Source organism: Mycotypha africana, assembly GCF_025528875.1.
Source record: "Mycotypha africana strain NRRL 2978 chromosome Unknown BDF20scaffold_3, whole genome shotgun sequence".
NCBI lineage: Eukaryota > Fungi > Mucoromycota > Mucoromycetes > Mucorales > Mycotyphaceae > Mycotypha > Mycotypha africana.
In genome coordinates, this window is record NW_026515727.1 from 1,260,140 (window position 1) to 1,275,173 (window position 15,034).

The 15,034-nt window shown below is 36.7% G+C and overlaps 7 protein-coding genes and 1 non-coding gene across 8 annotated transcripts; 3 read left to right on the forward strand and 5 right to left on the reverse strand.

Moving 5' to 3' along the window:
* Positions 1–255: 255 nt before the first annotated feature.
* On the forward strand, positions 256–3,675 carry BDF20DRAFT_833888 (uncharacterized protein; the record flags this gene model as incomplete). The annotated part of the gene is made up of 7 exons (XM_053078690.1): positions 256–322; position 608; positions 992–1,096; positions 1,865–2,057; positions 2,131–2,208; positions 2,494–2,944; positions 3,023–3,675. 7 exons carry the CDS (start codon positions 256–258, stop codon positions 3,673–3,675), a joined length of 1,548 nt encoding a protein of 515 aa, XP_052938180.1.
* BDF20DRAFT_t47 lies at positions 1,525–1,596 on the forward strand. The gene has a single exon. It is a non-coding gene; the product is annotated as a tRNA-Glu (tRNA).
* A 339-nt stretch (positions 3,676–4,014) lies between the features above and the next one.
* On the forward strand, positions 4,015–5,875 carry BDF20DRAFT_386047 (uncharacterized protein). Its single transcript, XM_053075335.1, has 3 exons — positions 4,015–4,140; positions 4,237–4,693; positions 4,843–5,875. The coding sequence occupies exons 2-3, from the start codon at positions 4,449–4,451 to the stop codon at positions 5,696–5,698; spliced, it is 1,101 nt and encodes a 366-aa protein (XP_052938181.1). The 5' UTR covers positions 4,015–4,140; positions 4,237–4,448; the 3' UTR covers positions 5,699–5,875.
* A 35-nt stretch (positions 5,876–5,910) lies between these two features.
* BDF20DRAFT_859714 (uncharacterized protein) lies at positions 5,911–6,771 on the reverse strand. Its single transcript, XM_053080473.1, has one exon. The coding sequence runs from the start codon at positions 6,430–6,432 to the stop codon at positions 6,124–6,126; it is 309 nt and encodes a 102-aa protein (XP_052938182.1). The 5' UTR covers positions 6,433–6,771; the 3' UTR covers positions 5,911–6,123.
* Positions 6,772–7,054: 283 nt separating this feature from the next.
* On the reverse strand, positions 7,055–7,390 carry BDF20DRAFT_833891 (uncharacterized protein; the record flags this gene model as incomplete). Its single annotated transcript, XM_053078691.1, has 1 exon — positions 7,055–7,390. The coding sequence occupies one exon, from the start codon at positions 7,388–7,390 to the stop codon at positions 7,055–7,057; it is 336 nt and encodes a 111-aa protein (XP_052938183.1).
* Positions 7,391–9,124: 1,734 nt separating this feature from the next.
* On the reverse strand, positions 9,125–10,436 carry BDF20DRAFT_905323 (uncharacterized protein; the record flags this gene model as incomplete). The annotated part of the gene is made up of 5 exons (XM_053083148.1): positions 9,125–9,259; positions 9,339–9,725; positions 9,836–10,138; positions 10,230–10,352; positions 10,413–10,436. The coding sequence occupies 5 exons, from the start codon at positions 10,434–10,436 to the stop codon at positions 9,125–9,127; spliced, it is 972 nt and encodes a 323-aa protein (XP_052938184.1).
* A 755-nt stretch (positions 10,437–11,191) lies between these two features.
* Positions 11,192–12,880, reverse strand: BDF20DRAFT_911485 (uncharacterized protein; the record flags this gene model as incomplete). The annotated part of the gene is made up of 2 exons (XM_053083826.1): positions 11,192–12,354; positions 12,475–12,880. 2 exons carry the CDS (start codon positions 12,878–12,880, stop codon positions 11,192–11,194), a joined length of 1,569 nt encoding a protein of 522 aa, XP_052938185.1.
* Positions 12,881–13,170: 290 nt separating this feature from the next.
* On the reverse strand, positions 13,171–14,911 carry BDF20DRAFT_859736 (Prephenate dehydratase-domain-containing protein). The gene is made up of 6 exons (XM_053080474.1): positions 14,751–14,911; positions 14,614–14,680; positions 14,485–14,544; positions 14,271–14,406; positions 13,804–14,196; positions 13,171–13,732 (listed from the first exon to the last, which is right to left on the reverse strand). Exons 1-6 carry the CDS (start codon positions 14,867–14,869, stop codon positions 13,413–13,415), a joined length of 1,095 nt encoding a protein of 364 aa, XP_052938186.1. The 5' UTR covers positions 14,870–14,911; the 3' UTR covers positions 13,171–13,412.
* Positions 14,912–15,034: the final 123 nt, after the last annotated feature.

The following is a 15,034-nucleotide window of genomic DNA, read 5'->3' on the forward strand; positions in this document are numbered from 1 at the left end:
GGTATTACAGTTAAAATATTCTCTCTGAGAGACATGTCTCATTAACTTAAATATAAAAGACCTGTTCCTTAATGTATGAATAAAGAACAAGAACCCTTTTGGCAGTCTCGCCTAATGTTACAAAACGAAAAACTTGTCGTCATCTATCTATTATTTATATTCCAATTCGCGCACATTCAAACCGAGCCGAACATCACGTGCTATAATTACTCAAAACTTGCAGCAATATTTATATAACAAAAATTTAATATTGATATGATTAATATCGTGAATGAGAGTTATAAACTTCAGGTCAAGTTTATAGTACAAAAGTTAGAATCAGGTAAAGGCCTCGTTTATTGTTTAGGTCAAATTATTCTTTATACGCTTTCTTAATTATATTTGCACACCTTATTCTCTCTATCAACTCCGATTTTTGAGATACCCAATCGACATTATGAGCCACTTTCAATCACGTGACGGAGTTCTAGTTATTACCACGACAATTATTTACCATAAAATCAATATTATTACGTTTGCGGTGCTTTTGCGTAGAAGGTTTGGGTTAAAACAAATAGTAAATGTTATATACGTGAATGTATATAACGGTAAATAATTATAATTTGAGAGTAAGTAAGCAAAATATGTTTCTATCGAAAGGAGGATATAAGAAATTTAACTGGTTGTTCTTCTTATATTATGAATAAACTAACTATAAATGATTGATCGTGCAAAAATGTAGATCAATACTAAAAGAATCAAAAAAAAAAATATAAACTAATCAAAACGAAGTAAACAAATCAAAATCCTGAAATATAAAATAAAACTTGAAATTAACGAAATTCCAATAATCAAAATAAAATGTTTATAGTAAAATATGAATGCCCAAAAGAAGAGAGAGTTCCTAATATCAAGTTATGGATAGAATTTATACTAAAATTAATATGTATATCGATGTATGTAATTATGTAAGTGACATTTAAAGTCCGTATTAAATATTTGTCTTCAATAGTGTACGTGATCTTGTGCCGGACTGCTGGGGGTTACTCCGGGCCGAACTTATCAATTCGGAAGGCGAATTCTTACAATCTTTTACGCCACGCATCAATATTATTACGTGTGTAAACCTGCTACTATGCAAATACTAGTAACTATATCAATTGACAAGATTTGTAATAGACCGACTGTAAAAATCCAGGGACAAATTCAATAAATATAATGAGGTTAAACGTGTAGATTCTTTTTATACAAGCAATCAAATAAACGTAATGGATGTATCTTTCCAATCGGATGGATAGAAAATAATAATAATAAGACTAAAAGTTCAGTTCTCTCTTGTCAGGAAGAGAGCTCACGCGTCTACTTCTAAGTTATACGATTTAACTTCCGATCTACTATGATATCTATAAATCGCTCCTTGCATTATATAATAATTTTCTTTACAATAATTTCTAATGATTTATCACGTGTATTCTATTAGTTTAACTCCGAAAGACCTTGCTGTTATTCGATAACTCCGAATTCCACATCTCACAATATATACAGTCCTCAATGGTCCAGTGGCTAGGATCTGTCGCTTTCACCGACATGGCCGGGGTTCGATTCCCCGTTGGGGAATTTTTTCCTTTTACTTTTAATGCTTACGTTTTTCTTGTTTTTACATGCTCACATGTGTCTTTTTTCAAAAGAGATTAAAATATGTCCAACTCCTGTCGCACACTGAGCTTACAATAGAACAAGGGTACTCTTGTAGATAAAAAGATGATTCTGTATTCTATTCAGAAAGTTGTGTTCCTTTTATATATTCAATCACCGTTATAGAATGACACTTTTTAGCCAGCTGTTTTGCTCAATCTAAGACTACCAAACGATGACGCATATACAGAGAATTATACACCAGAATTAGTAGGAAATATCGCTGGTATACGATTACTAATGCCGAAGCTTGGTTTATTGAGAATGCTTTGCAACATCTTCAGTCCTCGGTTACCCTAAAAGGTCACTCTACAAAGTGCAGAGCCTCTATCCCAGCAAGACACAGTCTAGTTGCCTTGCTGAAAATAGATAAAATAAAATCGGTGATAATTATCTGATAGCTTTTATGGAGAGAATTCAAATGGGCTAAACGAGCTTGCTAGCTTACTTCTATAGCTTGCTTGCTCGTCCATGGAGTTTGATACCCAGCAAATATCGACACTAAAGACTCATACAGAGATTAAGTTATTGCCAGTAAGTTATATATGGATATTCTTATTATCATTGAGTGAAAGTCGCAGCAAAACCAGCTTTTAACTCTAGGTTGGTCTGTGGCTTTTTCTTAACTCAAGAGTGCAAAAAATCTGCTTTTTGAAAAACTTATGAATGATATCGTATGGGATGGCGAAATTGATTTTGCACATACAGCAATAATACTTTTCTATTGCTTCTATATCATTTTTTACAAAATTTTGTAATGAGATCAACTTTTTTTGGGTGCGTAACATGGTAATTTTGGCGGCTACGGCTTGAATGTAGGAACTTTTCAAGGCTGCAAAGTTAGTCGCGGCTTCAATATGTCACTCCCATTTCCATCTGATTCATGCATTTCTGATGAATTTGCTAAAATCTTTCGGATCTTACATTCTAAAAATTGTCATGGAAAAATCGTCTACGAGGAAGCAGTTGACAAAAGAGCAACTGGAACTTATTGCCAGCAACAAAGCCAAGGCCTTAGAAAGACTCAAGGCTAAACGAAGAGTTAGGGAAGCAGAGCAAGCAACTACAGACGCATCAAATAATCCGGATAATGTCGAAAAAAAAGATGCTGCGCCTCAACCGAAGAAAGCAAGGTGGATCAAATCTTACTATGAATACGATTTGAGTAAAATGATGGATTCAAAAGGTGGTTATATTGTTGATGAAAAAGCAGAAGGGAGAGAATTGCAGAATAAGAAAGACAAAACGTATAAAGTTGAGCCTTACTTTCGTAAGTGAAATAGTTTCTCTGTATAAATTGTGCAAAATTGACATGAGTGCCATTGTTGATCGCATGTGGTTGTTGTAGCACCATCATTACTACCGCAAGAAAATCCAAAGTGCAAAGAGTGCAGTTCCATGGATTTGGACCCTATTTTTTTCAACGTATTTCATATATTGCTCTGTCCAAGTTGCAAAGAGAAATATCCAGAAAAATATAGTCTACTTACCAAAACAGAGGCTAAAGAAGACTATTTATTGACAGATCGTAAGCGTATCAGATGTTTTGCACAGATTGGTGAACATAAATTTTTTAACGTTAGTTCTCTGTCTCTCCTACCTTTTAATACATTCCAACTACCCAATATAACAGCTGAATTGAAGGATGAAGAATTATTGCCGCATTGGAAAAAACCTAACCCTCATAAGTCGACCTGGAATGACATGATGTTATACGTACGAGAGACAGTTGAGGAATATGCATTTAAGAAATGGAATGGTCCAGAAGGTTTAGATGCAGAGTATGAAAGACGACAAGCACAGAAAAAGGAGAAAAAAGAGAAGAAATTTAAAGAGAAATTAGCAGATTTGAGAAGGAGAACGATGACTAGCGAATGGGAAAGGAAACGTCAAGAAGGGCCGCATAAGCATGAGTTTGGTGAAAGCGTGCAAGATAACGTAGGAAATACGACACAAACCTGTAAAACTTGTGGATTGGTAATTGAGTCTGAGGAGTTTTGAAATGTTGGTAGGAATATAATATTTCCCACCTCTTCTGTTTATGGATGTGCCCTCCTTGTTTGCCTTTTCTTGTCTGATCCTCGTGGACGATGATTGAGTGGTAAATCTTATAGTGTCATTAACAGCACTACTTCCGTTATTCGCGAAAAGAAAACAGACCCCTTGAACAGTGCCGTCTGACTTTTAGGCTACTTTACCCTGCATGATTTGCCATCACAACATTTGCTTTGAGCATATATTTTAACAACTGTACATTACTATCTTTTTATTTCTGTTAATTTCTTATTTCTTTTACATGTTTTTTCACAAATCTTAATAGCAAGCAAGAAATATTTTTTTAATTACTTAAAAATGCGGTTTACTTATTACCTTAATGCTCTGAGATTGTTAGCGTTCCTAGTTAGTTTGGTCACATTGATCTGTCATGTATCCCAATGCATTCTATTCGGAGCCTACCGGGCAAAAGTGAGTGTTTTATAGAATACAGAGGGAAAATCCTGTCTTTATTGCTTGAAATCTAACATACCATTGATTTGGCCGTTTAATCATTGGTGATGGTAGACAAATATACCAGACTGGTTAACAGCTGGGCATTACCAGGTGAAAAGTCTGCATAAATTAACAAACAGTAAAGCTAGACTCAAGGCGAACTAAACTGATGAAGAACCACTTTATAGTATCTTTTGTGGTATATTTCCTTAACAATATCCTTCTTGGGCAGTTCAGCCATTTGTTTTTCTGCCACTTACACCCGGTATCGTAAAAAGCCTTCTATGGCGGCAAAAACGCCCACTTTCTACAGTAAAAATTATTACTCAGCTGAAAAATGGTTAGGATTAATGTCTTTCCTACCAGTCCTATGCTCAACCATTACTGTAGTAACTGTGAACGATCAATCTTTGCTTGAACCGTGGACGAACAACCTTATTAAGATTAACAGGACACCACTAGCGTTATTCAGTAGCTGCCATGCGTTCGATATTAACGTTGATCAAAACTATCCATTACTTTTACAAAGGTAAATACGAAAGGACAGGAGAAAACCTTAAGGAGGCAGAGAAAGATTCCTGATTAAGGACTGACAAAGAGAAAAGATTGAAGCCTACTATTTAAAGACCGTTGCATACCCTAGAATTAATTCATTGTCTTCAACTTTAACGATCACAGATGTATTTTGAGTGATATCATATGTTCATTAGCAATTTCACTGTGTGTAATATGGTTTATTTTGGTTTGCTTCGCATTTTTGGCACCAGCTTATATTGGAAACGATGAGGAATTAAATCAAAAAATCTCAACCTTGGCAGCTCTTGACCAGCACCGATCAGCAATGAAGATGATATTACATTGTGGAATTGGTGGGTCAGAGCCTAATTGGGGAAGATATATGCCTGATCCTCCATCAACTGTTTATTCTACTGTAACACTTAACAGCAGGACCGGACTGTTAACACCTATATCCAATTTAACAAAAGAGAAACACCTTGAATTCTACGCGAAAAATGGAAAATACTACTACACTGAATCAGACAACAAATTTAATACGGGATTATCTTCCTACAACTACGATGACAAAATTGGTGACTACAACTACTATTGCGACAGCAACAGCTTTAATAATGAAAAGAAAACTTCAAAAGATTATTATACGAACAGCGCCAACTGGGCAAAAGATCGAACAAGCGTCCTCTCAGCACCAGCTTATAGGACACCGTCTCCCCTTCAGAAAGCTGATAATATCGAAGAAGACAATTCTAAAACTTCAAGCCTTCATCAGCATTACCCTGTTGATTATATCGAGAAAAAAGCACCTCATACCATTAGCAAAGAACAACTGTTACATAGCTCCGATATAGATTCTAACAGCGAAGACGGTAAGAGTGATGAAGAGGACAAGAATGGCATAGTCGAGGGTTTGACGGTCAGTAACAAAACAAGCGCAACATATGCTGAAAAGACAACATCTACACCGCTATATAGTAAGTTCAGTGCAAAAAGTTTTCAAGATTTCAAATTACTCTAGAAGAATCACGGTGGGTAGTTACTATATATATGACAGTACCACATCACTATATAACACTCTAAAAAGTTTATAAAAGAGTCTAACAGAACTGACAGCTTGTGATGTACAGGCTCAGCAAGAGCAAAAAATTTATCTAATAAGATCTTGTAATAACAATAAATACTTGACAGATTGGGCGTTGTTTTTATATACGATTTAATGATTTAGCCCTTCTATACTGTAAATTGACAGGACGCTTATGAGTTCAGTCTACGGAGCATAAGTAAAGGAGAGATTTTTATGAGATTGCTTAGTAGGAGATTTCGTACGGCATTATTTATGACGACAAACTGTTAGATACGGGAGTAAGATTGAGAGAGAATAAAAGTAGTATTGCCAAATTAATACTTCTACACTATTTTGTTAGAGCCATTATTCCTGGTGAGTTAAGCACAGGCACAACCATTCTCGGAACAACCATTCGAGTTTTTCCCCATAAATTGACAAACAGCGATACAGCCTTCATTATTGTTGCCTGTTCTACAGCTACCTAACCCAACATTAGTGCAGTAACATCTTCCAGTGATACACATAGGCTGCAATTGTTCGGGGCCACAAGCATATCGACAGCGGATATCATCTGTTGCTAAATCACATTCACCCTTTTCGATAACAATGGGTTCATTCGCTATTACATACGATACGAGTTTACTTGTACTCAGTAGCAGTACCAATACTTGTGACACAGAGAACATAGTTTCGTACGGCTCAAGCGTTTTGTTTGTAGTATAAAGCCTTATTTTGACGTTTATGAAGTACCCTGTTCTTGAATTCAAATTATAATAAAATGAAACAAGAAGGGTCAAAAAGGGAGAAGCTCATATCTATCAAATTATATGGCTGGTTTATGATAGTAGTTCTACCTGAACATCGCATACTCGATCATCATTTCCATATATATGAAAGGTTATGATGGAGGCAATATAAACTAAGGAGACAATCTATTAAGCTTTTAAGGAAAGCTTAAAATGAAGACTTCTCGGTCGAGACATATGATAACTACAAACCGTAGCTAGTGTTGAGTTTTATTATTGGTAGATTAGGAAAAAGAAAAAGAAAAAAAAACTTGAGAAGCGCAAAGAAAAGATGAAAGTAATAGAGCAAAACAAATCAAAAAGTTGTAGCATTAGTAATAAAACAAGAAAAATAGGCACAGACTGATGATTATCGATGCAAGATGGATAGTATTGGCCGTAAATTATAGAAGCTAATATTTACATAAAGGATCAAAAATGAAAGCAAATGTAGAGTAGTAGGAGGTGGCAAGCGAAAAAATAACACGGAGAAAGAAGAAGATAAAGACATCGTCTTGTATTTTTATGTAATACAGTTACACTGATCATCCATACAGAAACCAATAAAGCTTGGTGACATGTCTTGGCATAAGGCATCGCAGGATTCATGGTCATCTTCTTCACACTTTCCAATTTCTGTTTGCTCTGTACAGTAGCATTTGTTAAAGATGCAGTTGCCTCTGCTATCTGGCACAAAGTTAGAGCAGGCAAAATTACAGTCCGCTGAGTCACCTTGCTGTTTACAGAGCGCATAGTCGCTTAACTCTATTGATTTTGTTGTTGTAGTCCTCGCAAAGTGTGCTATAATAGCATAGATCGAAAATAAGCATAAATGTGACGGGGCAATGGAAATTTTCATTTCTTTAAGCGGGTTGTTTGATGATTATCACGGCGCTGTGCAGGTTTGTGCGGAAAGATTACTAAGAGCTTTATACTTCTAACGATGTGAACTGGAATGGAAAAGCTGCAAAACAAAATTCTGACTCGTAACGTACAGCAGATAAAGACAATTACGGAAGGAAGGGAGGAGGATGTTATGCAGTATTTATAATTTTCAGGTTAATTCCATAAGACGGCGAACAGTAACAATGAAAGCACGCGTTACGATTACTGTTAAAGAATAGACTGTCTTACAACTGCTGCTGACGATTTTACATGAACATTCTACAATTTCTGTCAAGCTCCAACTTTATTTCCACAGTTAATACATCTTATAGCAGTTGTAATTCATAACATTTCCGTCATCAATGAATACTTAACAGTTTAAGAGGTAGTCTTTTCGTATATAATTAAAGGCGCAAAACTTTGCGAGAAAGATAAAACGCTAGAAAAACTTTATTTAATGCTGTTAGTCTGTAAAGCATAGGTATTGCTGTTAATTACACTGTGAAACACTTCTTGACGTTCTAGAGTTTCCTTTCCCCTTATGCTGATCGCATTATCCTAAAGCTCTATAGTTGCTCTAGTACTCGTACAAGCGATTACCAAATTGCTTTCAGTAAACCTTTACTGCCGTCGAGATCTTTCATAAAAAACGCATCTCGAATGATAAGGGACAACTGCCTCTGTGCCTTTAAAGTATTTAAAAGAGATCGTATCAAACTCATTTTATACAATGAAAACGGTAAATTTTGTGTCTGCGCGAAAATTGAATGCCAGTAACCAAAGAACAAATGTCATTCTCCAAAAACTAATAGCATCAAGCCAAAAATGATGAGATGAACTGGTTGTTTTTTGCAGGCATTTTCTTTAGATACTTTAAGTTTCTTACGCATAGTCAATAATCAAAGTGTCTCATTTTCGACTAAAAAATTGTAGCGGTACCATCCTTGTCATCAACCTTGTGTATAGCAATTTAAACTCGACTGACCTCGTTGTCGATCTTGTAAATAGTAGTTTAAACTGAAGCGAGAAAAGCTAGTTAAAATGAGACACTTTGATTATTGACTATGCGTAAGAAACTTAAAGTATCTAAAGAAAATGCCTGCAAAAAACAACCAGTTCATCTCATCATTTTTGGCTTGGTGCTATTGATTTTTTGGCTATAGACATTGAATCTTCTCAGCGACAAAATTCATTACTACGTATAACAAACGAAGATCCTTTGGGCATTTTCCAATGTTCCATTGGTGAAAATTTACAATTATTGTTACATCTTACAACGTGATTTCATTCAGAAAAGGAGAATTGAAGGATGTAGCACATAAACTTTAATAGTGCAATGGCTAATTCTCGCTTGTTGCTGCATAAGAACTGTTTACAGACTTATTCCTCGTATTTATTAAAGATATATGAAAAATTCATTTTTTTATTATACCCAACTTTGTCACTACAAATCCCAGGTGATTTTCAAAATTTCCCTTTTAACAGTGCTTGAGCTTTCAAACACCTTTTCATATTTCATTTTGTCACCATCGCTGTCCTTGGTTTTTGCTAGTAAACCACAAAACGGTAGGATACCACCACCTACACCAAAATATACAGTTTTCGCGGCAACATAACTATACCATACAAATAATTAAAAAAAAAAAAAAAAGTTTTCTGTGAGTAAAGGAGAAAAAATGCCGTTTTCATGTCCTGGATCTGAAATAAGTTACCAGACACCATCAGGTTTCTTAAGAGCTTTTTGGAAAACATTAATCAAATCAGGCAAGGTTTGTTCTGCGTAAATCGTTTCAGATGTAACAATCATATCGTACTTTTCATTATGATCGATATTCAGTTGTTCCTATTTGAATACGATTAAAATATACTGGTCAAAAGTCATTCTTTTGATTGTAGCCGAACGCAGAAAATCAACAACTTACGGGTAGAGAACCCCAATCACCAAAGTAAGCTTTAGTACGTAGGCACACTCGATTTAACATCTGTGGAATATCTTCCGGTAAAATCTCTGCTTCTGCATCACATGTGATAGCTTCCTCTTCGATTTGCTTATCTTCATCATCGTCTTCATCATCTTCCTCTTCCTCACTTTCCGAATTTAAATTGTCGTTGTTGCTTTCATCCTCCTTTTCTTGAACTGTTGTTGTATTATCAGAACCAGGTTGCTGAACATTTAGTACTGTATTCAATAAAATGTTTGGTATAGTGATATATCGAATGACTTGCTCATTATAATCTTGTACATCAACTCTGTTGGTACTGCTATGTGACAATAAAAATAATGAAGGAAGGGACGAACCACATCCCAACTGGTGATGTTGTGAAAAAAATAGATAAAAAAAGATAAAAAAAGATAAAAAAATAGAATGTAAATACACTAAAGGCAATGCATTGCACCAGCTCGAACGTGCAAGCCTACCTCTAGTACACGCTTATTACTGATCTGCTCTTCAGGTAAGCTCGATAAAAATTCAACCATATCTACTGAACACTCCCAAGTTTTGAAGCCTCCTTCGTAGACACCTTTGATCAAATCCGAATTATCCGTCAAATTTAACATATCTGCAACTTTTTTTACTTCAGTATCAGTATCTTCATCTGCTAGAGAATCCTGCTGTGCCATTTGAAATTTGACATCGGCCAAAGTACGTTTAAAAATGGGTATCTGTATATTTTTGACATGAAGGATGTCTGCTTGAATGACACTTGGTAAAGGTGAGGACTGTCACAGGCAAAAACAGATATACAGGGAATTTCAGTTCAGCTTATTTCAAAGGTAGGAAAGCGTCTTTCGTATACTAAACAAACTTTACGAGAATATCATATTGTTGACTCGTGACTTTTTCGATGTCACTGGTCTCATCGATGGAGAGATCGTGAAGGCTAGTTTCAATTTGTTGATTTTCTTCTACGTCTTCAAGATCTAAATCTTCAGTCTTTTGATGGGAAACAGATAAGCGTTCACCGTTTGAGTACTAAAACTGCTTATTGCTCACCGTAAAGTTAAACTTGAAAGCCATCTGGTTTATTGGTGATATGCAGCAAAATTTAAATACTCAAAACACACTGCTGGATTTACGATTTTTGGTCAACATGAACACTGTCTGCTTATTACCTAAGCCACCGACAGAGGCAAGATTCTCGACAAGGTTGCAGTGGCCGAAAATTACAACTGAAAGCAGCGTAGACGATAAAATAATCGAGGTATTCCTTATAGACCGATTCATGAACAAGGAAGTATTGAAATGACCTTTTATGCATATGATCCAAATAGTAAAAGACCACAAGTTAGCTTTAGGTTTCAGATCCTCCTAGGCGAATTTTCAAGCAATAACTTCTGTTTTTTAATTATTGTTGGTCAAGGATGAGCACGCTTTTCGTTGCGAAACTAAAATGCGCAAAAGAAAACAGTTAATTTGTTAATCTCCAATTGATCCTTCTGAGACCAGCAGAATCAAAAATTATACTACGTTAAGTAAAGAGAACGAAAATACAGAAAAAGAACCTTATTGAATGTTTGCAAAGTAAATGTTACTGCCTTTATTTTCAACAACTGTAGTTTCCGATGTTAAAGGAATTTTCTGCAGTTCTACGCTTGTTTCTTAAACAAATTTCGCTCTGGAAATTTTCAACGACGTAAATAAAAATGAATGTTATGTAAAGTTTAGCATAGTGATCATGAGGGTATCCTGCCGATAGTATATTTATACAAGGGTTGTGGTTGATGTGGATATATATGTTTGTCAGTCGTTAAAGTCTCGAAGATGGCTTAAGCTTAAGGGTTTTGACTGAAGGATGCCAATTGATCTTGAAGCTGATGTATCTTTATTTTGTATTTCAACTGTCGAGATTTGAAACGGAAAGTATCGAGTTCATGCTTGATCTTTCGTTCTTCGTGCTTCTTAATTTTGCGTTCACTTTTCGCTATTTTTCGTTCTGTGTTTTTTATCTTTAATTCGAATTGTTTGACTTCATAGGTGTACTTGGCTGTCAAGGCCGCTAAGCGAGCAGCTTCCATTTGATTCTCAGCCAGAGGAAGATGCACGTTTTTATCACCAGTCTGAACAAAAGTAGTATCATTTTGAGTAGTATCGATGCGCGGAACTTTCACACGCAAAGCATCTTTACTTTCATTGAGAACCTTCGCTGCTGCTTTTGATACCATATTCTTACTTGTAGCTGGCTTGAAGATAGGCTTTTTAGCTGATTTATGGAGGTTCATGTCTGTACTATCGCTGGCGTTTGCATGGTTCTTGTTTCGTCTACTGAATCGTCGAATAACAACAACAGGTTCAGTTTCAGCAAAGCGAGACGGGGAATGGAGCGATATACTCGTTGTTGCAGTAGAAGTAGGAACAGTTGTAGGAATGGAAGGCACGCTTTTGGTAAATAATTGTTGACTGGGAAGTCCAACATTGCTGCTAACGTTGGAGACTGGTCTGATACTCAACGTATCTGAACTATCTGCTAGAGGGCCAATAATGCTTGTACTATGAAGCTCCTCTCCATGTATCGTACTTGATGCTTCTGGTCTTTCAGTTTGGGTTGAGGTGCCATCGGCAGATTCGCCTGAGTATGACATAGACTCAAACATTTCATCATCAGTGGTATCGGCTGAACAAGTACCATGACTAACAGCAGTACTGGCGAAAAGACGCGTATGAAGCTCAGACCGCGGAATTTGAATAATGTTCGAGTCTACAGTTGAAGAAACGATGGAATTATTGGAGCTAACGGATGAGGATGCATTAGGAACAGGAGCTGGCTGTGCATCATCACTGCTATAGAAGCTACCGGATGAATCATCGTCACTATCAGTCAAATCGGCTGGTATAACGCATGGAATGTTTAAGACATCCAAAGCTTTCGTCCCTTCATCTTTACAGAAAGGCCAATCGCCCAATGCTTCTGCAATAACCGGGAATTCGGGATAGGCTCCTATTAAAAAAAAATACAGAACTCTGTTTTAACAGATCGTTTTTTGTGTTTGATTTTATTTTATCTCATTTTATGTTGGCTGTAGGAATGTGGAGAGCAATAGTTTGCATCAACACTTACCTTTCAAGCTTTCCATTCCATCCGAACGCTGCATATCAGCGGCGGTCAAGTTTGGGTTCGTAACATAGTTTCTTAGTCTTCGGCGCGCTTCCTCATAGTCACGTTTGATACGTTCAACAGCGTGAAGTAGGCTAGAATAGGAGTCTCTAGGAGTTACTCCTAACTTTGCAAATTCAGCTCTCATATGCGATATAACTCTTCTTTGGTTTCTGCCAATCTCTTTGAAAAACTTTCCATTGTCTTCTGTGAGCATTAAAACGGCATGCTGGTTAGAGTTAAGCCCATCGGCAAACATGTCAGCATCGTTTGTCCAGCTAATTCTGGAAGGTCTTTCAGTATATGGTTTAGCAACTTGGCTTCTTCCGCGTAAGGAATAGGTCTTGGAAGGTGGGCACTTTATAGGCATTTTCACCAGTGTCGCGTAGTGATAGAGTTTTAAAAAAGAAAAAGAGAGAGAGCGCGTACAAAGGTTGTGTCGAAACTATTCAGGGAGAAAGTTTGTACGACGCAAAAGCACAGCTTTTTAGTTCTCAAGACTGACCCATTTTGATATTGCTGCTGAACTATTAAATCTGCTGGTTAGCTTCAAGAATCTTTTCAGTGCGTTTATCGAACGTTTTTATATACGAAGCCGAGTTTATGATTTTTTGAGCTGCATTGTTTAGAGCGATTTTCAGTTCAAATGCCAAATTTACTCCCCTTTTTTCCATTTCAATTTCCAATAATCAGTACGATTCCGAGCCTCACCAAGAATAAAGTGAAGAACCAACTTAATAGCTGCCTCTTCTCGTGGACAACAGAGCGCGCATTTCACGTTCAATCAAACAAAATGATACAGCAACAAAAGACCACACGGATAATGCCATACCGATATCAGTAGCAACATGCCAACGATCGTGTCATGCCAAATTTTCGAGGGTGCATAATCCTTCTCTACTTTATTCGATTCTCTGATTAGGAAAACTACCTAACACAACAATATCTAAGCAATATTCCTCCAACTTCTTCAGAGCTTGTTTGATTTCCTCATCTTCATAATGACCCGAACATTCAACGAAGAATACGTAATGCCACAGACGTTGGCCGTTTGGACGCGAATCAATTTTGAACAGATTAAGGCCATAGTCTTTGAACACTTTCAGGCCATCACATAGGGCACCGGGTTGGCGGTGATCTACTGTGAAGCTGATAAGTGTATGATCATCTTTCGTTGGTGAATCACTTGCTGTACCAATAATTAGGAAGCGTGTCGTATTAGCTAAAATCGCAGAATCATATTATAGCAATCAGTAATTAGCTCTAATGCTTTCTTTCTTCCACTTCCTTTACCTGCAACATCCTCAATATTTTTTGCCACTACTTCCAGCCCGTATATGTCAGCACATATCTCACTACATATTGCTGCAGCTCCTGTTTCAAGAGCCGCCTTTTTAGCAGCTTCTGCTGTTGACTGCACGCTAATGCGTCTAGCCGCGGGCAAATGTGTCGACAACCATTTTTGTGTTTGCCCTATACCTTGTGAATGACTGTACACCTTAGTGATATCCTCTAGTTTACTGTTAGACAATAAGCATTGATGGATCGTTAAGTAGGTTTCCGCTCGTACTTGTGCTGTGGTGTGAATAAATCGATCCAAAGTTTCAACAACTGAACCAAAACTCGAATTTTCAAAAGGAACGATGCCATACGTGCTTTGGCCTTTTTCTACACTTTCAAAGACATCTACGGATTTCAGTGCAGGATATCATTCTTTAACTGTTCAACAATATATAAATTCTATGGAATGCGTGTTTTACCATCAATTTGCTTTTGTGGTATGTAAGCAACACTATCACCCAAACGCTTGTAGGCAGCTTGCTGTGAAAATGTACCTGGAGGTCCAAGGTAAGCTATAGATACGTCTTTTTGTAAAGCAATGGATGCAGACATGATCTATAAAACTTTCTTCGTTAATTGGTTTGCTTGAACTCGAAAAAAAGTAAGTTATATTGTTGCTAACTTCGACACTACCTCTCTAAAAATAGCATGTAAAGAATCATCGTTTAAGGGACCAGCATTGATTCGGCTCAACTAGTATTGTAGTGAGCAATTGTAAGATCACTTTTCCTCTTTCTGTTCTTATTCCCGCCTTTGACATACTTTTTCATAAATCTCCTTTTCTCTGCCTGGTCTATATACTTGAACGTCATCAATAACTACATCTGGTCTGGCAAAATACTTAGTCGATTCAGTTTTTCAGCCCACTTGTTCTCATGAACTGTCTCTTGGAAACTTACGATTCGCGCTTTTTTGCAGCACCAATATCCAAGGAGACTCGAGCTCGTTCATTCAAAATATTGACCAAAGTGGAGTCTAGTGAATCAATCTTTTTTCTGAGTGCATTAAGGTCAGCCATTCTCTATCTAAAGTAACAGAAACCAGAAGAAAAAAAAGGAAAAGAAGGAAAATGACCAATTCACAAGAAAGTTTCTTTTCATCAATTCTTCCCCGCTTAAATTGGTGATCTATCATCGCCTCACGATGGAAAATATCGTTGCTTTCGATGAAGAATCTCTGCCGG

Bases quoted from the DNA above. Each gene is read 5' to 3' on its own strand.
- BDF20DRAFT_386047 (XM_053075335.1), top strand. From the start codon at position 4,449: ATGGCGGCAAAAACGCCCACTTTCTACAGTAAAAATTATTACTCAGCT. The intron at 4,694-4,842 runs GTAAATACGAAA...TAACGATCACAG, and splicing joins TATCCATTACTTTTACAAAG to ATGTATTTTGAGTGATATCA.
- BDF20DRAFT_859714 (XM_053080473.1), bottom strand. From the start codon at position 6,432: ATGTTCTCTGTGTCACAAGTATTGGTACTGCTACTGAGTACAAGTAAA.
- BDF20DRAFT_859736 (XM_053080474.1), bottom strand. From the start codon at position 14,869: ATGGCTGACCTTAATGCACTCAGAAAAAAGATTGATTCACTAGACTCC. The intron at 14,545-14,613 runs GTATGTCAAAGG...CTACAATACTAG, and splicing joins AAAAGGAGATTTATGAAAAA to TTGAGCCGAATCAATGCTGG. The intron at 13,733-13,803 runs GTAAAGGAAGTG...CTGCGATTTTAG, and splicing joins AAATATTGAGGATGTTGCAG to CTAATACGACACGCTTCCTA.